General features: G+C 38.7%; 1 protein-coding gene across 2 annotated transcripts in view; it reads left to right on the top strand.

Annotated features, from left to right (window-relative positions):
- GALNT7 (polypeptide N-acetylgalactosaminyltransferase 7) overlaps window positions 1-25,487 on the top strand; it is a 147,237-nt gene that overhangs the window by 118,555 nt on the left and 3,195 nt on the right. The window contains exons 4-11 of one of the 2 annotated variants that reach the window (XM_043565600.1): window positions 4,143-4,273; window positions 4,526-4,605; window positions 7,214-7,396; window positions 10,230-10,347; window positions 12,086-12,208; window positions 18,401-18,619; window positions 21,718-21,816; window positions 22,800-22,928. In XM_043565600.1, the coding sequence (XP_043421535.1) occupies window positions 4,143-4,273; window positions 4,526-4,605; window positions 7,214-7,396; window positions 10,230-10,347; window positions 12,086-12,208; window positions 18,401-18,619; window positions 21,718-21,816; window positions 22,800-22,928 (1,082 nt within the window). Of the gene's footprint in view, window positions 1-4,142; window positions 4,274-4,525; window positions 4,606-6,888; window positions 7,072-7,213; window positions 7,397-10,229; window positions 10,348-12,085; window positions 12,209-18,400; window positions 18,620-21,717; window positions 21,817-22,799; window positions 22,929-25,487 lie in introns of both variants that reach the window. The other variant, XM_043565609.1, reaches the window with a different exon arrangement.

The raw sequence follows: 25,487 nt of genomic DNA, 5'->3' as shown, positions 1-25,487 counted from the left end.
GAAATTGTGTTGTATTTTTTCTTCTTTTTAAGGAGCCAGCTATTGTAGCGTTTAGGGAGGTGTTGGTTAACCTTGGTTCAACGTGGCAAGAGAGAGATTGAGCAGTGGTTTCCCAGATAAGTGGGTTTTTTAAATTAACATTTATTGTAAGCAGAATATATCTTCTTAATGGCACAAGTATTAGAAGATGGATAATGTTATAGTTCAGACCCCAAATCAGCATGCTAAATAAAAAAAAGAATGGTGCTGCTGAAACCCAGATCTGGATATTTATTTACTAGTCTTTGCTTGTCATAAAACTGAATTAGATTCTTTGAAAATTGACCAAAGCACTCAGGCTACTCAATAACAACAAGGTATTTGCTTTTTTTTGGCAAATAAGTCTCACAGAGAATTTTTGTGTACAAGTGAATATATTAGAGGTGAAGACAGAACATGGGTAGTCTGAAAATATCATTCAGAATGGCTTTACACAAGCTTTCTCCAAAACTTAATTTGTAACTCTCGCAGTCTAGATAAACCTCTGCTGTTTTTGCAAGGACATGATCAGAATATTGATCTACACAGATGTCCGCACGGAGAAGAAATAGAAATAAGGCCTATTTCCTTTTCCCCTCATCTTTGTACAACTAAGCACTTTTTTCAACTAATCACTTTTAATTGCACTAAAAAGTGTAATCTTTTAAAATGTTTAGTCCTATCAAATGCCCTCTACCTTAGACATCTTGACTGCAATTTTCTATGACAGGAGGGCTTTCATTAAGAATACGATTCCTGTCTCAAAATAAATATTTGAAAATACGTTTTGAAGTGATATTGTTGGTACCAACAGTATTTTAGATTTACGAAAACCTACATCTACAAAAATGACTTTGGGAAATCTCATGTATGTGATTATGTGGATTTTAAGAAGCCTTATGTTATTAATACAAGCAGAGGCTTAGCATATCCTTTAATAAAAAGTGCAGATACACCAAAATGTGTTCCCATCCTAAAATAACTGCTTGGCTTCAGGAGAGGAGAACAGAATTTGGACTTCAGTTTTTTTGTCCATTTGACTTTAATTATTTTGTGTGATTAGTGCTCTAACATTTAGCCTCTTATAACACAGTTTAATAGCGGTCAAGTGCAGGACCTGCTTATCTTGCAGAGTGCAGAGAGGCATTGTTGGCGCTCCCCTTGAACAGAAGTACAGAAGGCCTTTAATTTTCCCCATTTCATAACAACCGTAAAATTTGTCAGCCCTATCCTTAATGAGCGAACATTTGGTTTGTTCTTTCCCCAATATATTCAGAAAGTAAAAGTTTGAGTTACCATTTTTCCTTTAAAGACAAAACACTTTACTAATATAAAACCTCACAAGGAGCTGGCTGCTTATAACACTGGGGTTTCTGGAAAACACAGTGTCCTCTCTAAACAAGAATTGGGGCCTTTAAATAGAGCACACTCGTCTATGCTTGTACATCAGCCAGCTGAGGCCAAGTGGGGCCGAGGTAAAATGGGTCTCCACACTCTCAGTGGCTCATGACAACACAGAGTTATACAGTTCTCTGGCTCATACTACGCATTTTCTGTGGCTCAGCCCCAGCAATGCCCCACACCTTCACTGCAAGGCAGCCTGAACTCATGCATTGCCCGCCTTGTGCAAAGGAAGAGAGAATGGTGAAACACTAGTGGGATTTTAACACTTCTGCTCACAAGTGCCTCACATCATTTTGTCCACAGCAGGTTGGCCATGGCAAACCACATGGTCTAAGCCTACTTTCAGCAGGCTGGGGAGAATAATTATTCCCCGAGGAGAGGCGAATGTTTTGAACATGATTAGAATCTACCACGGTGTGAGATCCCAAAGAAGCCAGAAGTCATTTGACTGACCAGCTTACCTTTTGGACCATCTTAACTAAGAATCTAAATTTGAAGCACAGGCCATCAACTCATTTCTGGCCATAACAATTTATTTTAAATTTATTTAGATTGCATAGTCAAAAGAGCACTGAAATGCAGAGAGACAAATATCCTATGGCTTCACTCATATGAAGACTTTAAGACACAGAACGGATAAACACAAGGGAAAGGAAGCAAAAATAATATAAAAACCGAGAGGGGGACAAAACATAAGGGACTCTTAAATATGGAGAACAGAGGGTTACTGGAGGGGTTGTGGGAGGGCGGATGGGCTAAATGGGTAAGGGGCACTAAGGAATCTACTCCTGAAATCATTGTTGCACTATATGCTACCTAACTTGGATGTAAATTTAAAAATTTTTTTAAATTAAAAAAACGTGGAAATGCAACTCAGAGGGTGCTTTTAAAAAGTAATTTAGGATTGTACCAAGCTGAAAAAAAATAAGAAGGTAAGATTTAAAAAAAAAAGTCACTTAAATTGAAGGTAAAAATTACCTAGATTATTCTGGGGAAAAAATATAATTCAGCGTGAGAATTTTATTTATACTACTCATGAAAACTGGATGCCAAAATAGAAAAAGGTTGATTTTTTCTTCTCAATCCTGAACACCCATGTATAAGTGTGTTGCTCCCTAAAAATGAGTCAAGTATTAAGTGTACAGTCTGACTAGTTCATCTCTAAATATATCTTCTTTGTTATTTATGTATTCATGGCCCAAAGTTTTAAACAACTTAAAATAATTTTTGTGTCCCCAAGAAACATCTTTAGAGATCCACGAGCTAGTTGTGGCTGTGATGGACCAATTTCAAGGGCTCATAGTGACACAGACAAGTTATTCTCTTGCTGGGAATTCAAGCTGGTGCAGCCACTCTGGAAAACAGTATGGAGGTTCCTCAAAAAACTAAAAATAGAACTACCCTACAACCCAGCAATTGCACTACTAGGCATTTATCCACAGGATACAGGGGTGCTGTTTCGAAGGGACACGTGCACCCCCATGTTTACAGCAGCACTATCAACAGTAGCCAAAGTATGGAAAGAGCCCAAATGTCCATCGATGGATGAATGGATAAAGAAGATGTGGTATATACATACAATGGAGTATTACTCGGCAATCAAAAAGAATGAAATCTTGCCATTTGCAACTACGTGGATGGAACTGGAGGGTATTACGCTAAGTGAAATTAGTGAGTCAGAGAAAGACAAAAATCCTATGATTTCACTCATATGAGGACTTTAAGAGGCAAAACAGATGAACATAAGGGAAGGGAAACAAAAATAATATAAAAACAGGGAGGAGGACAAAACAGAAGAGACTTATAAATATGGAGAACAGACTGAGGGTTGCTGAAGGGGTTGTGGGAGGGGGGATGGGCTAAATGGGTAAGGGGCATTAAGGAATCTACTCCTGAAATCATTGTTGCACTATATGCTAACTAATTTGGATGTCAGTTTTAAAAAATAAAAAAAAGTTATTCTCTTGCAACTGGGAAACCAAGGTGGAAACTTTGGCAAATGTGTCTTTGTTTTGACAAAGTTTCCTCTACCAGATTGCAAATATATGTATATATTTATTTGTTACACATAAAGCTTATATTTAAATATTTACATATGTATACATGGTAGTTATATATATACATACACATGTACATGAAGCCATACATATACTTGTTGATACCCACAATACAGAGAAAATTGGATCCTTTGGTTATTATTTGGCTACTTGATGACTATATTTATCACACCAAGACCTCAACCTTCACCACTGAGTATAGCTAGAGAAAGATGGCCCGGAGACCAATTTTAACCTATACCCTATGTAGATTCCAATAAAGTTATAGAATGTTGTTTATAGCCCGTGTATCTTCAGATTTCTGGAACCATTACTTCTGCTAAAGTAACCAAAATGTTTGCCTTAAGGATTTTAGATATGACATTAATATGCAGATTTTTTTTTTTTTAAGTTTTCATGTCAGTTGACATAGTCATCATATATTTAACATTTGGAGAGGTGTTTGATGACTGTCAGGCTAACCAGCTCTCTGTAGGCATATTAAGCAAAAAATGAACTCAAATAATACACTTTACCTTGCTTCCCTGTAAACATTCAATCTGTTTGACCAGCTGGACTGCCCAAAGTACCTGTTGCCTATTCCTGTTTTTTGAGAAAATTTAGAGTTTAACCAGTTTATGTACATAAATATAATTTATGTTGATTGAATTCTTTTATCCATAGAACACTTAAAAGAAAAACTAGATGACTATATTAAGCTGTGGAATGGCTTAGTGAAGGTATTTCGAAACGAAAGAAGAGAAGGTTTAATTCAAGCACGAAGTATTGGTGCCCAGAAGGCTAAACTTGGGCAGGTAGGAAACATTCGCTATTTCACAATGTTAACATCTTGGATTTGGTAACTAAAAGATCATATCCATTTTTAAGTACCCTTCAGATTTTTTTTTTTTAATTGAAACGAAATGCTGGCTTTATTAAACCGATACCTTCTATGTCAGAATGGACTCTAATGCTAATGTATTACTAGCATCTAATGTTAAATTGTGTGTGATATGCGATGTACCATATGTGAAGAGTGTTCTTTCTCCCTGCCTCTGTTTTTTAAGGTTTTGATATACCTTGATGCCCACTGTGAGGTGGCAGTTAATTGGTATGCACCGCTGGTAGCTCCCATATCTAAGGACAGGTAACGTTACTTGGCTTTTTTTTTTTTTTTCTTTTTCTTTCCTGGGTGAAAAGTAAACCTTGCCCGAGAAGGACTAATAATATTCTTCTCCTTCTCCTGATTCTAGTTCCATTGAGCGCCTCAAGTGCTGCGTTTTAAGCATTGTCATTCGGCCGGTGGTTCTCTGGGCTGGAGCCAGACGGATCCTTAGGGCTGATTCGGATGCAGGCAGTCCAGCATTCGGGATAAGTGTAGGGTGTCTCACTTAAGAATCATCTTGTGGTTGGCTTAGTGAACAGACAGCCCTGTAGCTCCAAAAGCTTTGCCTGAGAGTGACGTTAAGTGTTCCCTCTACACTGTGATAACAGTGCTAAAGACTTGAAGGCGCATGCTTTGAGATGATACCTCTTGGTTTTTTATGCCTTTTTGAATTACGATTTTAGATACAAAGGAGCAGCTGTTACTCGTGTCAAAGCTTTGGGTTTCTGTAGAAACTTTAAAGTTTAGAAATAGCCATGCAGTAGAAATGTGGCGATCACCACATTTACAGAAGCGTCTGAACAATAGAAGGCAGCATTAATCTCCTAGTTCCAAAGCCTTCGCTGCTTTTAGTCCAGAATTCTGAGTGTTTCAGAATCGAGGGAAATAAAATCTGTCCCTGGGGCGAATGGTGTGAATCAAAGGAAGAACTTTGGGGGGTTTAATTATCCGTGGATTTGGTCTGAAAGCCTGTCATGAACATTTTTCACACGCTAATTCAATCTTCACAGCACCTCTGCAAGGTAGATATTATTAGCTCCATTGTATTGAAGAAGATATTGAGGCCTAGAGGAGTTAATTAATTTGCCCCAATTCAAACAGCCAATAAACTCTCAAGCCGAGATCTCTCCGGGACGCTTTACACTATTTATTTAGAAATCTGAGAATCGTGAGAAGTAAAGAAAGATAACACACCTTCACCTCTTCAGGTGAAAACGAGCAGTCCTCAGGCACCATAAGGAGGTGGTTTTCCGCAGGGTCCTGTGGCATTCCCACATACGCCCCGGTGACCCCCCACCCTCACCGTCCCGTGGGAATCCACAGTCCGCAGAGAATACCGCATCTGTCTCAAGTCCATTTCCCCCATGTCAGAATTCTATAGGTTTTTCTCTTCCTGGTTTCTAAACATCTAAAAAGCACCTTAACATGGTTATGTAAAGCTGTAATCTCTGTTTGGGGAACTGCATGTTAAAGTCCTTTCTGATAGGATGACTATTGAAACAAGCCAAATTGTCTTTGCAGACTTGATCCTCCATCTAATTAGTCGTATAGAACTAGCATTTTATGAAGCCCAAATATAAGATATTTTTTTGCTCCAAGTTCTCAGGCCACTACTTAAGTTTGCCAGCAAGTTTTAAGGGTTTTTAAGAGTTTTTTTCCCTCTTCTTTTTTAAAAAAATGCAGGAATATAATGCGGTAGTTATTTTGTTTTTTGTTTTTTCTTTTTGGCAGTGTTTTTTGTTTATTGCAATAAAAGGAGAGGGAAAAGAAGATCACGTAAAGGAACGGGAACAGGTTTTCATAGTAACTGTTTCCAAAGGAATAGAAAGCAACAGAAAGTTGGGAGAACCACTAAGAACATAGTGGGTTTTATTTCTCTATGCACACACTCACTCACACACATTCGCGCTCACACACATTCACACACGCACTCACATTCACGCTCATAGTCACGTTTATATTCATTTTTTTTATTTAAAAAGAATTTTTTTAATGTTTATTTTTGAGACAGAGAGAGCATGAGCAGGGGAGGGGCAGAGAGAGAGGGAGACACAGAATGTGAAGCAGGCTCCAGGCTCCGAGCTGTCAGCACAGAGCCCGACACGGGGCTCGAACTCACGAACTGTGAGATCATGACCTGAGCCGAAGTCGGACGCTTAACCGACGGAGCCACCCAGGCGCCCCTGTATTCATTTTTTTTTAATGGAGGGATAACGAGGAAAATAACAGTCAGGAAAATCTTGTAAATAATGCAAAACCACCAAGAGAAAATTGCCCGTAGGACCAAAGTAAATGTGAGGAAACATGATTAACTTCAACATTTCTCTGTAAGCTGAGGGAAAAATCCGCTGTGTCCTTCCTTTACAGAAAAGGGCTCCTTGACTTTTAAAGACATTGATTTACTTCTGTTTCCCATTAGATATTAAAGTTCCCTAATGGGGGAAAAAAAAAAATCAACAGTAAAAAGAGATAATGCAGCTAGGCATGCTAAACTAGTCAGTTTTGGGTTCTTAAATGCTTTTTCATTTTCTGTAAATGTTTCAGAACTACATGTACTGTGCCTCTAATAGATTACATAGATGGGAATGATTATTCCATTGAACCACAGCAAGGTGGGGATGAAGATGGTTTTGCCAGAGGGGCCTGGGACTGGAGTTTACTATGGAAACGTATTCCTCTAAGCCACAAGGAAAAGGCCAAAAGAAAACATAAAACTGAACCTTATCGGTAAAGACTACTACTTTATTTTCTTACGTGGAATGTCTATCTAAGTACTTTTTTTTTTTTCCTTCCCCATGTACTTGTATAAATATGTGGGTCCATACATACCTCCCATTCCATCTTTGCTGCCATCATCAACACAATACAGAACCATTTGCACTGTGCCGATTATAGATGTCATAAATGGCAACACATATGAAATTGTACCCCAAGGGGGTGGTGACGAAGATGGGTATGCCCGAGGAGCATGGGATTGGAGTATGCTCTGGAAACGGGTGCCTCTGACCCCTCGAGAGAAGAGAATGAGAAAGACAAAAACTGAACCATATCGGTAATCACTAAATCACTTACATGTTTTTCTTTTCTCCAGTTGCTGCTAACCTATTAACCTTTTGCCAAGCTAAAGAATTTGTTACTAACACTGTAGGTGCTGTCTCAGATTCTGTAACAGTTTTTCCCCTAACATTAGTTCTGAAGTTTGAATTCACCTTTACTACTTTGTAATTGTTTTTTTCTCTAAATGCAAGCTCCACTTTTGGGGGGATGGCAGGGGGAGGTTATATGGCATTAGTTGCGAGTACGAGTGAAAAAAACCTTAGCCCTCCTTTCCTAGTAGACTAGACATCGAGTTTTACTCTTTTGACCATAATTTCATTCTGTAAATTTAAAATGCATAAATTACTTACAATCCTGGTTTTATGTCCACTTTGATCCCTTGGCTGTAGTGTTAACAATGAAAGAGAAATAGCAAGAGGTTTCTTTGGGTTTTTTTTTTCTTCTTTGTGTTTTGTATGCTAACTCGTAAATACTAATTTTGTACCGGTTAAATCTGATGAATAAAAAAAAAAAAATACATGACTTTGGAAAATATTACACGAAATCCTTTATCACTTCCTTCTCAGAAGAGCACTTGATTAAAAGGAAACTTTATTCTAGAATCAGCTTTTGTCCCTTCTTACGGGATAAAATAGAACAGTTCTGCTGCTGTCTTCATTTGGTCTCTAAACCGAAACATTTTACGGTCCTTCAGAGTGACTCCAAATGAAATGTTTGGTCAGGTGTTAGCAGAGGCTTCTAAGTGTGTCTAATTTTGTGTTTCTGATCTTATGGTTCTGCTTTTGGTCTCTCTCTCCTTGTTATACTACTGATGATGCTAGAACTCTTTTGGGAAGGTGTTTCTAATGTCATGCAAATGCTGCTGGGATCTGGGCATGCGTGATACAAGATACTGAGATGGCAAACATAAGGAAATTATAGAATTTTAATCTTTGACACTTCCCAAATTTCTCTTTCAAGTTCTTTTTTGAAACAACTCGGGAATTTACTGCTTACCCACTTGATTTAACAAATACTTCTGGGTGTAAAAAATAAAGGGTAGTGATTATATTTACATTTCTGCTCATTCCCTGGGTTTAGCTAATAGAGACATTTTTTTAAAAAGTGGTTTTCATGTTAAGATGCATTTGAAAAGATATACGGAGATAAGTGGGGATATGTTTAAAGATCAAAAAAGCATAGTTATAATAATTGTAAACGACAGTTAAATAAATGTGACAAGGAAGTAACCAAGAACATGTCGGTGCTGCTTATTACCAGGTTAGGCAGCATGTCTTAAGAAGACAAGGCATAAGAGAATGACTTTCACTTGATGTGATTTCCATGCATATTGAAAGTATTACTTGATTTATTATTTATCCACTCAACAAATATTTAATGAGTGCTTACTATGTGCCAGACATTGTTTTCCGGGGATAAACTTTTAAAAAGCACGTTCTCTCGTGGCACCTAAAATGTAATGAGTGAGACGGAAATTAAACAGATAACTACACAAATAACTCAGGAACAGCACCTGCAGTAAGTCACGTGAAGAAAACTCCCAGGGTGCATGGAGCTTCCGGGAAGGAGAACCTCATCCAGCCGGGAGGAGCCAGAACAGCCTCCCTGGCAAAGGCCCCCCTGCAGGCTGAGGCTTGAAAGGTGAGGCGTCAGCCCTGTGCAGAAAGAGGAAGAACGTTTCAGGAGAGCGAACAGCAGAGGTGAACCCCTGAGATAGAAGAGAGTTGGTTTTGTTGGAGATGTGAGCAGAGCAGTGAAGAAGAACTCAGGACGAGGAAGCCCACTCAGGAGTCGGGAGAGTCTGGCATCACCTGGGCCCAGCTTGAGTCCACTCTGCCTGCTGTATGATTAGATTGGGATGGGGGCAGCATAGAAGAAAAGACAAAAAAGATATTTATTGTCCCTTGTCTTAAATGTCTTGTCGGGGTGTTCCCGTAGCAGTCCCAGCAGTGGTAGCTTGGTCTAGGATGGAAGCAGCAGTGATGTTGGCAAGTAGAACACAGGCTCAAGATAGATGTTCAAGGTAGAATCGGTAGGATTTAGTGACATTAAATATTAGGTGTGGCGAGGAAGAAAGTACTCTGACGGAGAGTCTACTTAAGAGTCATGATACATAGTAATTAATTGGGGGTGGGGAACAGGATGAAAATGATTCCCCTTATCACTTGCTCTAGTGATGAGAATGGCTCGTCCCTAGAAAGTGCCCAATTCAAGATTCCATTCAGGAAGCTCCGCAGATCACCGTTTTGCATTCCTGCCTCCTGACACAGTAAATAGCTAATGTCTAATTCCCTGGTGTCGTTTCTTTGCTACATTTGCAAACTCTGAATGAACTGTGGCTGTTCCACAATGATTTACACCCTTATTTGGCATGCCCCTGAGCTATAAAATTAAAAAATGACAGACTACTTCCATGGTCTATGGTTTCACTCATCCTAGAATGACTCATAAATCATTGTAGGAGCAGTTAGCAGGCCATGGTTGTATGGCTCGGGATTTTGAGGAGTGAAAGAAAATTCTCTTAGCTAACTTGAGTCTCAAGGCTTAATTTTCAAACCAACAAAGGAACTAAGGCACCCTCTAATGGCAAGATGATGCAACGCCCTAATTTGTAGTGAACTATCAATTGGATTTCAGACAAATTGTAAATTCATTAAAGAATTATAAGCCGATTGTTTTGTGAAGGCTTTGTAATTTCTTAATGTTTGGCCATCAGTTTTGTCTCTTCTGTGCATTATTTAGACTATGTTCCAAAAAGGCTTGTTGTCTATTAGTGAAGGGATTCTGGGATTTATCTTTATTAGTTATTGCACTGTTTCTTTTCTTAGGTCCCCTGCCATGGCTGGTGGATTATTTGCCATTGAACGAGAGTTCTTCTTTGAACTGGGTCTGTATGATCCAGGTCTCCAGATTTGGGGTGGTGAAAACTTTGAGATCTCATACAAGGTAACATTTTCTTTAAACAAATGCAGTTTTCTACGTAGTTATTACTGAGTTTGGTGACTTTCAGATAAGGCTGGTTTTTCTGGGAAAAGATCTGTTTAATGCATTTCTCCGAATTATAAAGAATGACTAACAAAAATGCATGCCTTTGGGGGGGAATGAGGCAAAAGGCAAAATCCAGACTTGTTGCATATTTATATGGCTCATCTCAACATTGAGGCCAGCAAACTTCAAAAATGAAAATACCTCCTCCTCCCACTCCCCACCTCACCCCCCAGGCTTTCTGTGCATTAAAGTCTTTGTTTGTTATAAAAGCCCTTTGGAGAACCTGCACTGTATGGGAGCCACATTTGACCATCCACTGACACAGTTACCCTTTATCTCTATGGGACACGATGATTCAGGAAAGAAACAGATCCCAACCATGACTTTGCATCCTCAGACTGACCCTGGAGCTGCCTCCCTGCAGCACCCGCTCTGTTGCTGAGGCAGCCCTTGAACAATGATACCTTCCATGCTCCGACCCATCCCCACCCCCATTTCCCAAAAGAAAGAGAACTGTATCACAGTTTGGGTTAAACAGATATTTATTGTATCTTGTCTTAAATGTCCAGAGACTGAAGAACAACTCAGTCGTTGCTCTCAAAGAACTTAGAGTTCATAAGAGATTAGAATTGTACTCAAATTCATAAATGATGAGAAGGTAAAGAGCATTCGATTGGTATGATTAAGAAACAGCGTTGTGGGAGCACCTGGGTGGCTCAGTCGGTTAAGTGTCCAACTCTTGGTTTCAGCTCAGGTCATGATCTCATGGTTTATGAGTTCAAGCCCCATGACAGGCTCTGCATTGGCAGCACGGAGCCTGCGTGGGATTTCTCTCTCCTTCTCTCTCTGCCCCTGCCCAGCTTGCTCTCTCTCTCTCTCTCTCTCTCTCAAAAAAAATAAACATAAAAATTTTTCAAAATGAAACAGCATTGTACTGGAGGTAGCATTTGAGGCAAACTAGAAAGGTGGGCATGGTATTGATAAGCAGAGATAAAAGGAGAGGAGAGAGACCTCAGAGCAAATAGAATGGGGAAAGGTACAAAAGTGGGCACATGAAGATTATACTCAGGAAACAGGAGCAGTTTAGCAGAATCAGACAGCATGGAGAAAGACATCCAAGAAGATAAAGTGGACAAGTTTGTTAGGACTGTATGGAAGAGAGCCTTTAATGCTGAGCCAAGAGATTTTTACTGAACTTGATAAGCAGTGGCAACCTATTGAAGATATTAAGCAAGGGAATAACATGACCCAAAGCTGCCCTTTAGCTAGAATAATCTCTTACTATAAATAAGGATAGCATTGAGTAGAGAGAAGCTGGAGGTGAAGAAGCCAGTTTGGAGGTTATTATACTAATCACCCAGGTGGGAAATACATTAGCAGTGGAAACAGTGAATAATATCAGGAGTCAAGAATCTGCGTGACTTTGAAAGGTTATGCTGGGGAAAGGGTGTTTAAAGCTGCAGGTACACAAGAGGCCCTTAGTGGCTGAACGTGACTGCATTCCCGATTGCCTTCTTCGTTATTATAAGAGTTTGAAAAACAAGCAAATCATTTTAGGACTTATTTAGTTTATGAATTCCCCATGGACACTGTATCTAATTTAGATTTTATATTTACCTTGATAAGACAAATTTGCAACTATATTTTATCATTTGAAACAACTTGCACGTGTTTGTTTGTTTTTTTCCCCTGATAGATATGGCAGTGTGGTGGCAAATTACTGTTTGTCCCTTGTTCGCGCGTTGGACACATCTACCGTCTTGAGGGCTGGCAAGGGAATCCTCCGCCCATTTATGTTGGGTCTTCTCCAACTCTGAAGGTGAGTCTTTGGGTAAAAGGAGAGAAGCCTAGGGAACTTTGTACCACACGTGGCACATTTATGTACCACATGCTGGGGTGGTCACTTAAATGTCAGCTCCCTGAATGGGATAAATCGTTTAAGCACTCATGCCAGTTCCCCCTTTTAATTTAAGCTGAACTTATTCATGAAACACCTTATTGTTTGTGTTTTGTTTTGTCTTTATTTGAAGTATGGTTGACATATTATATATATTATTTTATATTATATAAGTTACCGGTATACACAGGCATTCAACATTTATATACATTATACATTATGCATTATATATATTATGAAATGATCACCACAGTAAGTCTAGCTACCACCATCTGTCACCATCTGTAACAGCTACCATCTGTTACAATAATATTGTAATAATACAATATTATTAACTACATTCCCTGTGCTGTACACACAGGCTTCCCCTTCCCTTATTTCACCCATCTGCCCTCCACCTCTGGTAATCATCAGTTTGTTCTCTGTATCTATGAATCTGTTTTTCTGTTTTGCTTGGTTTGTTCCTTTGTCTTTTAGAATCCACAGAGGAGTGAAATCATATGGCATTTGTCTTTCTCTGCCTTACTTATTTCACTTAGTACAACACCAGCCATGTTGTCCATCTAGGTCCAGCCATGGTCTCACAAACAGCAAGATTTCATTCTTTTTTGTGGCTGAGTAATATTCCATCCTGTGTGTGGGAGAGGGGAGAGAGAGAATATATCTATATACCCCACATCTTCTTTATCAATTTTATCAATGGATACTTAGGTTGTTTCCATATCTTGGTTGTTGTAATTGTAAATTGTATTGTAAATAATACTGCAGTGAACATAGGGGCACATATATCTTTTTGAATTAGTGTTTTTGTGTTTTGGGGGTAAATACTCAGAAGTAGAACTGCTAGGCTGTAGAGTGGTTCTATTTTTAATTTTTTGAGGAATCTCTGTACTGTTTTCCACAGCGACTACACCAGTTTGCATTCTCGAAAACAGCCACATGAGGGTTCCCTTTTCTTCATATCTTCACCAACACTCGATATTTCTTGTCTTCTTGACAAGAGCCATTCTGACAGGTGTGAGGTGATATCTCATTGTGGTTTTGTTTCCCTGATGATTAGTTATGTTAAATATCTTCTCATATGTCTGTTGGCCACCTGTATGTCTTCTTTGGAGAAATGTCTGTTCAGGTCATCTGACCATTTTTTAATTGGACTGTTTGTTTTTTGATATTGAGTTGTGTGAGTTCTTTATATATTTTGGCTATACCCCTGTTTGAGTGGATCGTTCGCAAATAAATATCCTCCCATTCAGTAGGATGCTTTTTCATTTTATTGATGGTTTCCTTCACTATACAAAGCCTTTTTAGTTTGATGTAGTCCATTTGTCTATTTTTCTTTTGTCGCACCTGCCTGAGGAGACAGATCCAAAAATAATATTGTCCAAGAGCTTAGCCCTGTGTTTTCTTAGAAATGTCACGGTTTCAGGCCTTACATTTAAGTCTTTAGTCATTTTGAGTTTGTGTGTGGTGTAAGAAAGTGGCCCAGTTTCATTCTTTTACGGGTAGCTGTCAGTTTTCCCAACATTCATTGAGAAAACTGTCTTTTCCCCTTTTCCTTCTTTGTCAAAGATTAATTTGGACCATATAAGCATAGGCTTATTTCTGGACTCGCTATTCTGTTCCATTGGTGTCTATATCTGTTTTTGTGCTAGTCCCATACTGTTTTGATTGTAACTTTGTAGTGTAGTTTGCAGTCAGGGAGCATGATACCTCCCGGTTTGTTCCTCTTTCTCAAGATTGCTTTGGTTATTTAGGGTCTTTGGTAGTTCCATGCAAATTTTAGGATTATTTGTTCTCATTCTATGAGAAACACTATTGGTATTTTGATAGAGATTGCACTTAATCCGTAAATTGCTTTGGGTAGTGTGGACATTTTAATAATAGTGATTTTTCTAATCCGTGAGTGTGGTATATCTTTACATTTATTTGTGTTGCCGTCAGTTTCATTCATCGGTGTCTTTTTTGTCTTTTTTTTATTTCAAGTTTTTATTTAAATTCTAGTTAGTTAATATATGGTAAAATCATCAGTGTCTTATAGTTTTTGGAGTATGGGTCTTTCGCCTCCTTAAATTTATTTCTAGATTTTTTTTTGATGCAATTATAGATGGGATCGTTTCCTTAATTTCTTATGGAAATGCAACAGACTTATGTATATTAATTTTGTATCCTGCATCTTTACTAAATTCATTTATTTCTTCTAATAGCTTTTTAATAGAGTTTTTATGGTTTTCTATGTAATGTGTCATGCCATCTGCAAATAATGAGTGGTACTTCTTTTCCAATTTGGATGCTTTTTGTCTTTCTTGTCTGATTGCCATGGCTAAGACTTCCAATGCTAAATTGATTAAAAGAGGCAAGTGTGGGCATCCTTGTCTCAGATCTTAGAGGGAAAGTTTTTGGCTTTTCACCATTGAGTATGATGTTAACTTATGGGCTTGTCATATAGGGTCTCCATTATGTTGAAATATGTTCCCTCTATACATACCCACTTGAGAATTTTTATCATAAATGGATGTTGAATCTTATCAAATGCTTTTTCTGCATTCATTGAAGTGATTATATGATTTTTATCCTTCTTTTTGTTAATGTGGTGTATCACATTGATTGATTTGTGAATGCTTGCGTCCCCAGAATAAATCCCACTTAATCATCATGTATGATCGTTTCAATGTATTGTTGAATTCAGCTTGCTGATATTTTGTTGAGGCTCTTTGTATCTATGTTTGTCAGGGATCTTATTATTTTTTAAGATAATTCATTGTATCCCACTCAGATTAAGATGTATGCTCTCCACAAAGACATCTCAAATAAATTCAAAAAGGACTACCACTCTGTAGGAAAGTAGTTGAAATGAAAATATCAGCTTCTATTATTCACACTTGAATAAAATATAATTTTTGTTTTGTTTAAAAAAAATAATCATGTTAGAAGTTTGTATAGTAAACAAAATCAAATTTTTGAACAGTGCTTGCAGAAGATTAATATCTTTTGTCCCTCAAACCAGGGGCAAACCAGAAAAGCTTCACACAGAGGCTAGGAGATGAAGTCCTTTATTCTCGACCAAACAACTTTGAAGATTTTTTAATGGTTCTGTTTCCATAAATTCTAAGAGCATAGGACTCTGATTCCATTCATTTTCTGGAGCCCCTAACCAAGTCAAAAGGAAGTCAGAAGGAAGTTTATTATTGGCTACAGATGCAACTTGGGATAGTTCCTTAAAGGGAAATAGATAATCGAAGCAGAGATGACAAGGCTTAAAGAATGAACAAAGCTTTTTAACCAGGCAAATTATCATAGAAATGGCCAAAGGGAGCCCCAGCCAGAATAGGAGATGAGATTAAAATGTCCATGCTAAAGCAAAGGGCACCATATTAACACCAGGCCTGACTGGCATTACAGGAAAGAACTTGCCCTTGGATTTGGACCCATAATCACAAAGAATGAAAGATCACATTGACTCATGAAGGCCTGTGCTACAAGGAAGAGAGATGTGAGGGAAATATTTATCCACTGTAAAAATGAACTATACATATCATAAAAACTATCTGATAAATGTAACATTCAGTCTACACTTAGTGAGTGCTAGAGTGTGCCAGGTGCTTTTTTTTCCTCCAGCTTTAACATCATCCACTTCAACCACAGTGTGCTAATAATGGTTTATGTCGACTTATTCAGCTCGTGTGTCTTCTCTGAGCCTCAGACTTTAATAGTTGCCTCTCAGAACTATGTTCTCAGATGACCCTCAGACATTTCAAACTCAATGGGGTCAAAGCTGAACTTTTAAACTTTTTCTCAAAAGCAATTCCCTTTCCTATATTCTCTGTCTGCCCGTGAATGAAACTTACGGGGCATGTTGGGGTAGTCCTCCCTTCCCTCCCACTGAACCAAGCCCTGAAGAGTCTACCTCATACATTATCTCCGAAATCCATTCCTTCCTACACTTAGTGCAGGTCCTCAGATCTCTCCCATATAGATAATTGAATTGTCTCCTGTTTGGCTCTCCACCATCAGGCTCAATCCCCTTTAATCTGTCTTCCACTCACCACCAGTGTGGTTCCCCTGATCATTAAATCTCATACCTGTACCTGCTTAAAACCTTTTGATGACTGTCAGCCAAAAGATAAAATTCAAAGAATTTTAGAAAAGAATAATAATAATAGCTAACACTTTTTGACAACTTACTATGTACCAGTCACGAATCTAAATGCTTTGCTAGATTAACTCCTTAATGTTCGCAAAACACGACAAGGTAAGTTGTGGTAAACTACTTTTAGGACTACAAATGTGGTAAACTACTTTTAGGACTACTTTTAGGACTACTACATGATTTGCCATACTTCATTTGGGTTCGTCTTTGCCCTGACTACCATTCACACATAATTAACCACTCCTTCAAGACACAGCTGTCCAGTGCCCTTCCGTGGTGGCCCTCTGGACTTCTCCATCCCAAACAAATAAATGCTCCTTCTTTGTGTTGCTATAACCTTATGTATGCACGTCTCATTCTTCGTGTTCATTAGTATTTAGCTTCGTGTTCATTAGACACGGGCTGTGTCTAATTCTGGATGAATTTGCAAAAATTAAAAATATTTAGCAATGGGGGCACCTGGGTGGCTTGCTTGATTAAACATCCGACTCTTGGTTTTGGCTCAGGTATGATCCCATGGTATCATGAGTTCCAGCCCTGTGTTGGGCTCTGCGCTGACAATGCAGAGCCTGCTTACGATTCTCTCTCCGCAACACCCCCCCCCCGCCTTTGCCCCTCCCCCACTCGCGCTATTTCTCTCTCAAAAATGAATAAAAAAATTTTTTAAAACATATTCAGCAATAATATTACACGTTTAAAACTTTTTTGAACCCATGGGCTTTTGCAACAGCATGCCTGTGGGAGCATGTTCGCCTTTTGGTAGTTACAGCCTAGGAGAATTTTAGTCTGAACGCAAGGTATTTTCTACTCCTGATGTAACACAGGGGTCAGCAACTATGGGCTTTAGGCCAAATCCAGCCCTTTTCGGTAAATAAAGTGATTGATATTGGAGCACCACCGCATCCTTTTGTGTGCGTATTGTCTCCAGCTACTTTCTCAGTACAACAGGGCTGAGTAGTTGCTACAGAAGCTGTATGGCCTGCAGTGCCAAAGATACTTACTCTCTGGCCTTTTACAGAGAAGATATGCTGATGAATAACGTACAAGACCAAGGGACTAGATTGAGAATGTACTCAATCTGTTACAACATTCATGCCTACAGGCATTTGTTCAGTTAAGCCTTAGCAGATAGATCTTTGTCAGTTATCACAATATTAACTTATTTTATTGTTCTTTCGTTGCTTTCCCTTAAAGTGCATCAACTGGTGAAAGTATCCTATCAATTCTGGGTTATAGCAAAATGGTTCTAGTACAGTCATAATGTGACCAAAAAAGCCACTTGCAAACAAAATGTGTTTTATTCAACAGAGCTATTTTTTTTCATGCTGGTTCCTGAAATGAGCCTTTTCCCTACACATGCTGGTAGTGTGGTTCTAAATGACAGAGATTGTTGTGGGCAAAGGAGCACCCATTTTCCGCCAGCCTCCCCTAAACCCTCTCTGGGCTTCACCTTCTTCCTCTAAAAGCAGGATAGAGGGGCGCCTGGGTGGCGCAGTCGGTTGAGCGTCCGACTTCAGCCAGGTCACGATCTCGCGGTCCGTGAGTTCGAGCCCCGCGTCAGGCTCTGGGCTGATGGCTCAGAGCCTGGAGCCTATTTCCGATTCTGTGTCTCCCTCTCTCTCTGCCCCTCCCCTGTTCATGCTCTGTCTCTGTCCCAAAAAAAAAAAAAAAAAAAAAAAAAAGTTGAAAAAATAAAAGCAGGATAGAATATATGATCTTAGAATATGCGATCTTACAGCTCAGTGACGTCAGATTCTGTGTCCATCACTTCTTAGTTGAACATGCATTACATTCTACCCTTAGCAATTGACATATTAGAGTCGTTAACTCACTTGCGTTTGTTTTATTAAATATCAGGTCCTATTGAAATGAGTTTATTATACATTGGTCATATTTCATGTGTCTAAGATGGGCTGCTTACAGCATTGCAGATCTTTTCCTTTCTCATCATCTTTTCTTTTTCACAGAATTATGTTCGAGTTGTAGAGGTGTGGTGGGATGAATATAAAGACTACTTCTATGCCAGTCGTCCTGAATCAAAGGCATTACCATATGGGGATATATCTGAGCTGAAAAAATTTCGAGAGGATCACAACTGCAAAAGTTTCAAATGGTTCATGGAAGAAATAGCTTATGACATAACTTCACACTACCCTTTGCCACCCAAAAATGTTGAATGGGGAGAAGTAAGTACCAGCTGGTATTCAGATCTCAAAAACTATGTATGTTTGGAGACTGAGTTTGGGAGAAGGCAGAGAAAGATGGAAATGTGTGAGTGAAAGAGAAAAATCCTTGGAGAAAAGCTTCTCTAAAAATTGTCCTCCCCCACCTTTCTACCAGACTGTTAACACCTCCCCTGACCACCTGACCACTGTGTCCCCTGCTCTCAGCTTTTGGACTTCTGGCTCTCCACTGTCCACTCCCTGCAGCCTCTGCCACTTCCCTGCCCCTCACTCTGACTCCTTTTCCTGACCAATTCCAACTTACCCTATTGCTCGCAATCTAGAGAGCACCAGTTCTGAAAAGCCTCTCTTATCCTTCCCCACTCTGTCAGAAAAACTGAGTTCTGGATCTTTCCATGGGTTCTCATAACATTCAAAATTGCCTATCTCTCAGCCAGTCTCTCGACCCAGGACCTGGTTCACCATTGTGTCCCAATGGATTAACACAGAGACCTCCCCATACACAATAGACACTCAAATAATGCTTGTCAAATGAGTGAATGGATTGATGGTAACTGAAAATAAGGTCAGGCATTGGTTGCCATTGTCATTTCTTTGTTTCTTCAGACTTGCCTTTGTAATTTCATTTCTCATGTACCCCCACCCATGAGCCTTATGCTGCCGCCTCATGGGTATATTAAACATGCCATGAACTTTCAAATTTATGTATCATTGTGTAATTAAGCATTCAACAAATAGTGGTCAAGGGCCTACTATGTACCAGTCATTCTTGTAGACATAAGACAAGCAGGTCCCTTTCATCAGGTCTTTCCCCTTGGGGGGAAAAAGACAACAAAAGGGAAACAAAGAAGATAATGGCAGATAGTGGTAAGGCCCTCAAAGGAAATAAACAGGTGACGGTCAAGAGAATTTAGGGACAGATTAAGGAAGCCACCTTTGAAGAGGTGACATTTAATCTGAAATCTGAGTGATCAACCAGAGAGCCAGGAGGGAGTGTTGCAAGTAAAGAAAATGGTGAGGTTGAAGGCTCTGAGTCAGGAAATGCTTTGCCTTTATGATAATCAGAAAAGAGATTAATGAGGAGGGAGGCCTTTATCCTATAGGTATGGGAAGCCGTGGGAGGGTTTTAAGCAGGTAACATAAGTTGACTGATGCCTTGCTTTTTAATCACCCTGTTGTGAGGATTTAGAGTAGAAACAAGGATGCCAATTAGGAAACTAGTAGAGTAGTTCTGGTAAGAAATGACGGTGGTGGCTGAGACGAGGATGTCAAAAATGGAACAGAGACAAGCCGACAAATGCAAGGTACATAATTCATCTGGAGGCAGATCGCTGACAGACGGGTATGTGAAGGATAAGGGCCAAGATGACTAGTTGTGTTTTTTTATTTGAGTAGCTGATTCGGTGCTGAGATTGGGATGCTGATGGAGGGGATGAGGGGGAAGCGTGGGGGAATAACAAGTTCTTTATTGGCTTTCTGATTGTGGGAAGTGCCTACTGGACATCCAGGTGCGGCTGTCAAGTAGATAACAGACTACGTGATATTGAAGCCCAGAAAAGAGGCAATGTACATTTGGAGCCATCAGCGGGTAGATTGTCTCATGCAACTGAATGAACTCACCTAGGGAGAAAACAGAGATGGATGAAAGAAGATGGGATGCATCCCTAAAGAATCCTGACGTTTAGAGTTTGGGAATAAAAGAAATCGACACTTACGCCGTGCACATCTTGATTTAATACGTACCTCCCCATACTCTTTATTTCCATCTCTATGTTCTATCATAGCATATTTTAGCAACCTGTGTTACCTTCTCAATGAGAATCTGCCTGCCGTCCCCCAAACAGCCTTAGCCACCACCTTTAACTTGTTCTTCTTTTTCTTTTCCCCCATGGGAAAAGAAAACACGTTTGCTTCCAAACGTGTTTATGTTTTTTGCTTATAGTCTCTTTCCCTACCTAGAATGTAAGTTCGCTGGGGCGAGGACCTTTTAACTCTTTTGCTCACTGGTGTATCAGAGCCTGCCACATGCCTGACACAGTAGTCACTTAATATTTGATGAACAGATAAAGACATGAGTGAATGGATAGATGAAATTTTCTGTTCTCCCTTTAGAAGTTCACCCCCAAATATAGCTTCACTGTAACCCCTATCCCCATCCTGGCCCCTGTACCTTACACCTCACTTCTCAGCATTCCTTCCATTTTGCAAGGTAAACCCCTACCCGTTTAGACCGCATGTCCCCTTGAGGCAGTCTTTAGAGTTCCTCCAGGCAGGGCAAGAGCCTCCTTTTTTCACATGCCCAACCCTCCATCCTGATTGACACTTAGACTCAGTCTCTCACGGACATGAGGGTCCTGGACCATGACTTGATTCTCCTTGTATCTGCTAAAGCACTCATCATCATAGGTGCTCAGTCAATATTTGCTGAAAGAATAAACATTTTTTTTAACATTTTATCCAAATACTATAGTAATTTATAATTGAGATACGAATATATAGTATTTCCAAGAAAGGAAAAAAGGTGATTTTTACACAAAATGTGCGTCCCAAAGATGATCCCCTGTGTTTGCTTCTCACCTACATTATTCATTGTCAGGGAAAAGTCTCACTGCCTGGCCCATTTGCCATAATCTTTGCTCCCTAGGTCCCTTGGAGACAGCTGCCAAAATTGTCACAGAGCCATTTGGAAGAGTTCCCTTACATATTCAATTCTGGGCCAGTGTCTATTACCACTGAGGTAATAGGTAACTGTACTCTATTTGCTTCTCATCCACATGAATCAGCAGGAATCTGGAATTGTATTTAATGATATCTTTTTAATTTTCTTTCCTCTGTGGTATTTTATCAAAATCTATAGACCAGTGCCCATAGTTGGGATGAGCCCATTCCAGTGTTGACTTCAAGATCATAAACGATTTCAGAGATGACTGGTATGCTGTAAACTATTCAAAGACTGATAGTACCGTCAAAACCTGGCATTATACACACCCAGATTTCCACCGTGAACAGCAGTATTTAGCATGAAACCCTCTTACTCTGAAGCTAGAGTGCATTACAGCTAACCTGTTGCCTGCTCTTTGGCTCTTTGTTCATTTTTGTAGATCAGAGGCCTTGAAACTGTTTACTGCATTGATAGCATGGGGAAAACAAATGGAGGCTTTGTTGAACTAGGACCCTGCCACCGGATGGGAGGGAATCAGGTAAATAACCATATTTCTATGTTTTTATAGGTCTGCTGCATTGGAGCAGAATGTCTTACTGATCACGGGGCTTAGTTTGCTTTTTAATTTGATAATTTTGTTTGGGTAAAGTAAAACATTCTATAAAAAAAAATTGACAGTGCTAAAACATTTATTTAGATGAGGAGGATGACAGCATTATTGGTTTTCACAGAACCAATCTGAACCTAGAATTTATGTCTGATGTAAGAGATTAGAATATATTCCTGTGTGAGTATAGAATCATGTAAGCCAACTCTCTGAACAATTTTATTTGCAAATATTGTTCAGTATTCCACATTTCCCCCTTATAAGCTAGGATGTTACTGCCAGTAAGTATATTTCACTAATATATTTTATTTCCTTATATGGGTATTGTTCTTGTCTCTGACTTAGACTGTGAAATGTCATCAGCTCTGTTTCTACTTTTTCATCTGCTTACATTGTTGGTACATAATAAATATGTGTTAATGACCCATTCTATATCCAAGAGGCTAAAGAACATAATCCTTTAGGTGTTAATAGGAGTCTTCGTTAATATCAAAATGAATTTAGTTCTTCTCTCTGGACTTAAAATTCTGAACATACAGAAAAATTATAGAAAATTAAGATAGTCACTGAATTTAATTTTGAGTTATGTTTCTTTCTTCTTTCTTTCTTTCTTTCTTTCTTTCTTTCTTTCTTTCTTTCTTTCTTTCTCTTTCTTTCCTTTCCTTTCCTTCCCTTCCCTTCCCTTCCCTCCCCTCCCCTCCCTCCCCTTCCCTTTTCTTTTCTTTTAAATAATGTATATCTGGGGCACCTGGCTGGCTCAGTCAGTGCAGCATGAGAGGCTTGGTCTCAGGGTTGGGAGTTTGAGCCCCACGTTGGTTGTAGAGATTACTTAACAGTAAAATCTTTAAAATAAAATAATGTATGTTAGAAGAGAAAGTGCCTCTGTTACTTTCTTTTTTTTTTTTTTTTAATAGCTTTTTCGAATCAACGAAGCTAACCAACTTATGCAATATGACCAGTGTTTGACAAAGGGGCCTGATGGATCAAAAATTATGATCACACACTGTAATCTAAATGAATTTAAGGAATGGCAGTACTTCAAGGTATTGTGCGTTTCAACTCCTGAAATGATATTATTTGTGATTTCATTTTAATAACATCTACCATACAAAATTTAGATGTATAAATCTTAAAACCTGCATTCAGGTTGACTTGCATTTCCCTCTAGTTAGTCATTTGTTTTCCTGAGCATTGAGTGACTCCTTGTTCCACAATGAAGCATCACTTTCATTCTCTGGTATAACGTCCTGTAATGAGGTCACAGAATGACTATGAAGACCCAGTGCTAATTTCAGTAACACGGGAAAAAAATCTGTTCTGTGAGGCAGTAATCACCATTGTTCTAATATCGAAATCTTATTTGTTAAATCTAAAGGAGTCATTCATTAAAGTAAAATTATTTAAAAATTACATATGTAATTGAAATTATATGTATATAAAATCTTTTAAAATATTGCATTTATGTTTCATGTTGTCCAGCAGGTGGAGATAGAGACAAACAAATAACACTTGGAAATCTGGGCCTCCGTGACCTCTCTTTATTAGCGTTATTTGCTAAACACAACTGGATAAATATTGCCTATTGCTTGCTTAAAGGTCATGTTTAGTTATTCACTTGACACTGCAGGAGCAGTTTTGCTCTTTCACCTGTGAATATTCAAAGCTCTTTGCCAAGTTGAAGATTCCAACATATTAATGGATTGATGTATAATTTTCAGAGTCTAGACTTGACTACATCAATTGATTGAGAAACACAAAGTTGGGAAAGCTGCCCCAAACCAAAAGAATCTGGCAACTCTCAACTTCATTTGCTCATTTAGTAGTTGTTATCGTACCATGTCTGTTAGGCAAGCCCTTATTTGCTATGTAGTGACCGTATTATGACCCAGCTTAATATTCCCAGTTATCATCATTCCCAGATAATTACCACGAAGTGGTAAGTATATGTCAGTTGCTGATTTTTTTTCTTATAACAAGTTAGGAAGGAGAACATGAACATAAATCGCGAAGAACAGAGCATTTGTTTCCACAAAGATGAATAATAGCAATAAATGATAGGGTATTAGTAAAATGGTATTAGCAAAATAGTAAAAGAAGGCTCTAGCAGACCAGAAGCTACCATCCAAAAGTAGTTTAATGGATAAAAAATGGAATGTATATATTTTAGGTTAACAAAGAAGAGATTAATAGGAGGAATTATTTCTGACAAGTTTCATATAGGAAGTATTATTGTTCCAGGTCTTGAGATATAAAAAGGCTTTTCATGGAGGATAAATAAGAAGACTGGGTGAACAAAGGCATGGAGTAAAACTGTAGAAAACTCTAGGGATCATGTTTAGTTTGGTATCCCTAAATTGGAGTCCACATGAAAGAACATTCAACTTCACTTTGTAAGTTTTGGAAAGTGAATGACATTATTTGAGGAACACAGTGATAGGAAACAGTGGATACTTTTAGGAAAATAATTCTAGAAACATTGTGCAAAGTATGGACTGATAAGCAGATCAGCTCAGTCAGCAGTTCTCAAGCTTTCCGATCTCTAGATTCCCTCCACACTCTTGAAAATTAGTGAGACCCCCACACACACGCAGATTTTATTTATCTAGGTTATAGCTAACAATATTTTCTGGATTGCAAATTAAACCTGACAAATTGTGTAAGTATGTATTTTTGTTGTATTTGTATGTATGTTTTCATTCATGTAAAAGTAATAATAACCCTACTACATATTCATATAAACAATTTGAATGACAAATTACAGTTTTTCAACAAAGTGAGAAGAATGGCATTTATAGTTTTTCAAATCCCTTTAAATGTCTGGCTTAATAGAAGACAGCTGAATTCTCATATTGTTTCTACCTTCAATTTGATGTGATATATCGTTTTAGTTGAAGTATATATGAGGAAAATCAGACCCAAACATGCAGCTGGAGAAGAGAGGGTTCATTTAGTAGGCTTTTCAGGTCATTGTAGCTGTTCTTTGATGCCACCCCACAACTAGATAAGTGGTAGTTTCTTAAAAATCATTTGCAGTATAGACTCTGAAACCATGTCAGTGAACATTTTGCCCTATATTACATTAAAATCTATTTTACCCATGTCTGCTTTTGTAATATCACGCATGCACTGCTTGTTTGGAAAATATTGATTCACCAAATTATGTAGGTCTTCCATATGTTGACACATTTCATCATACAGTATCAAAAAAAAATCACAGATATAACCACTGATTTCATGGGAAAGCTGTCAAGTTCATGGTGGTGGGTACACGTTTGCCACAACTCTAATTTTTGCTTAAACCTCCAATTCTATCAGTGGCAGCAAATACTGTCAGATGTGTTGTTTTTTAAGTGACAGGCTTACTTCATTGTCCAGAATATGTCTACCCAGTCCCAAGTTTGAATAATCACAGTTTGTCTAGAGTTTTCCTTTCAGGTCAAAATGACATTACATGAAAAAAGCAGCTAGTTGGACACTCAGGTCAAACAAGTGCCCACGTGTTTCCCTTTTCCTTCAGGATAACCATTGCACTTCACTATATGCCCATGCCTATATGCATATGCCTATGCCTTCACTATATGCTTTATGCCTATTTTCCATTT

This window comes from Prionailurus bengalensis, chromosome B1 (assembly GCF_016509475.1).
Source record: "Prionailurus bengalensis isolate Pbe53 chromosome B1, Fcat_Pben_1.1_paternal_pri, whole genome shotgun sequence".
NCBI lineage: Eukaryota > Metazoa > Chordata > Mammalia > Carnivora > Felidae > Prionailurus > Prionailurus bengalensis.
Note: the sequence above shows the minus strand (reverse complement) of the source record. Positions and strands in the feature narration are given on the sequence as shown.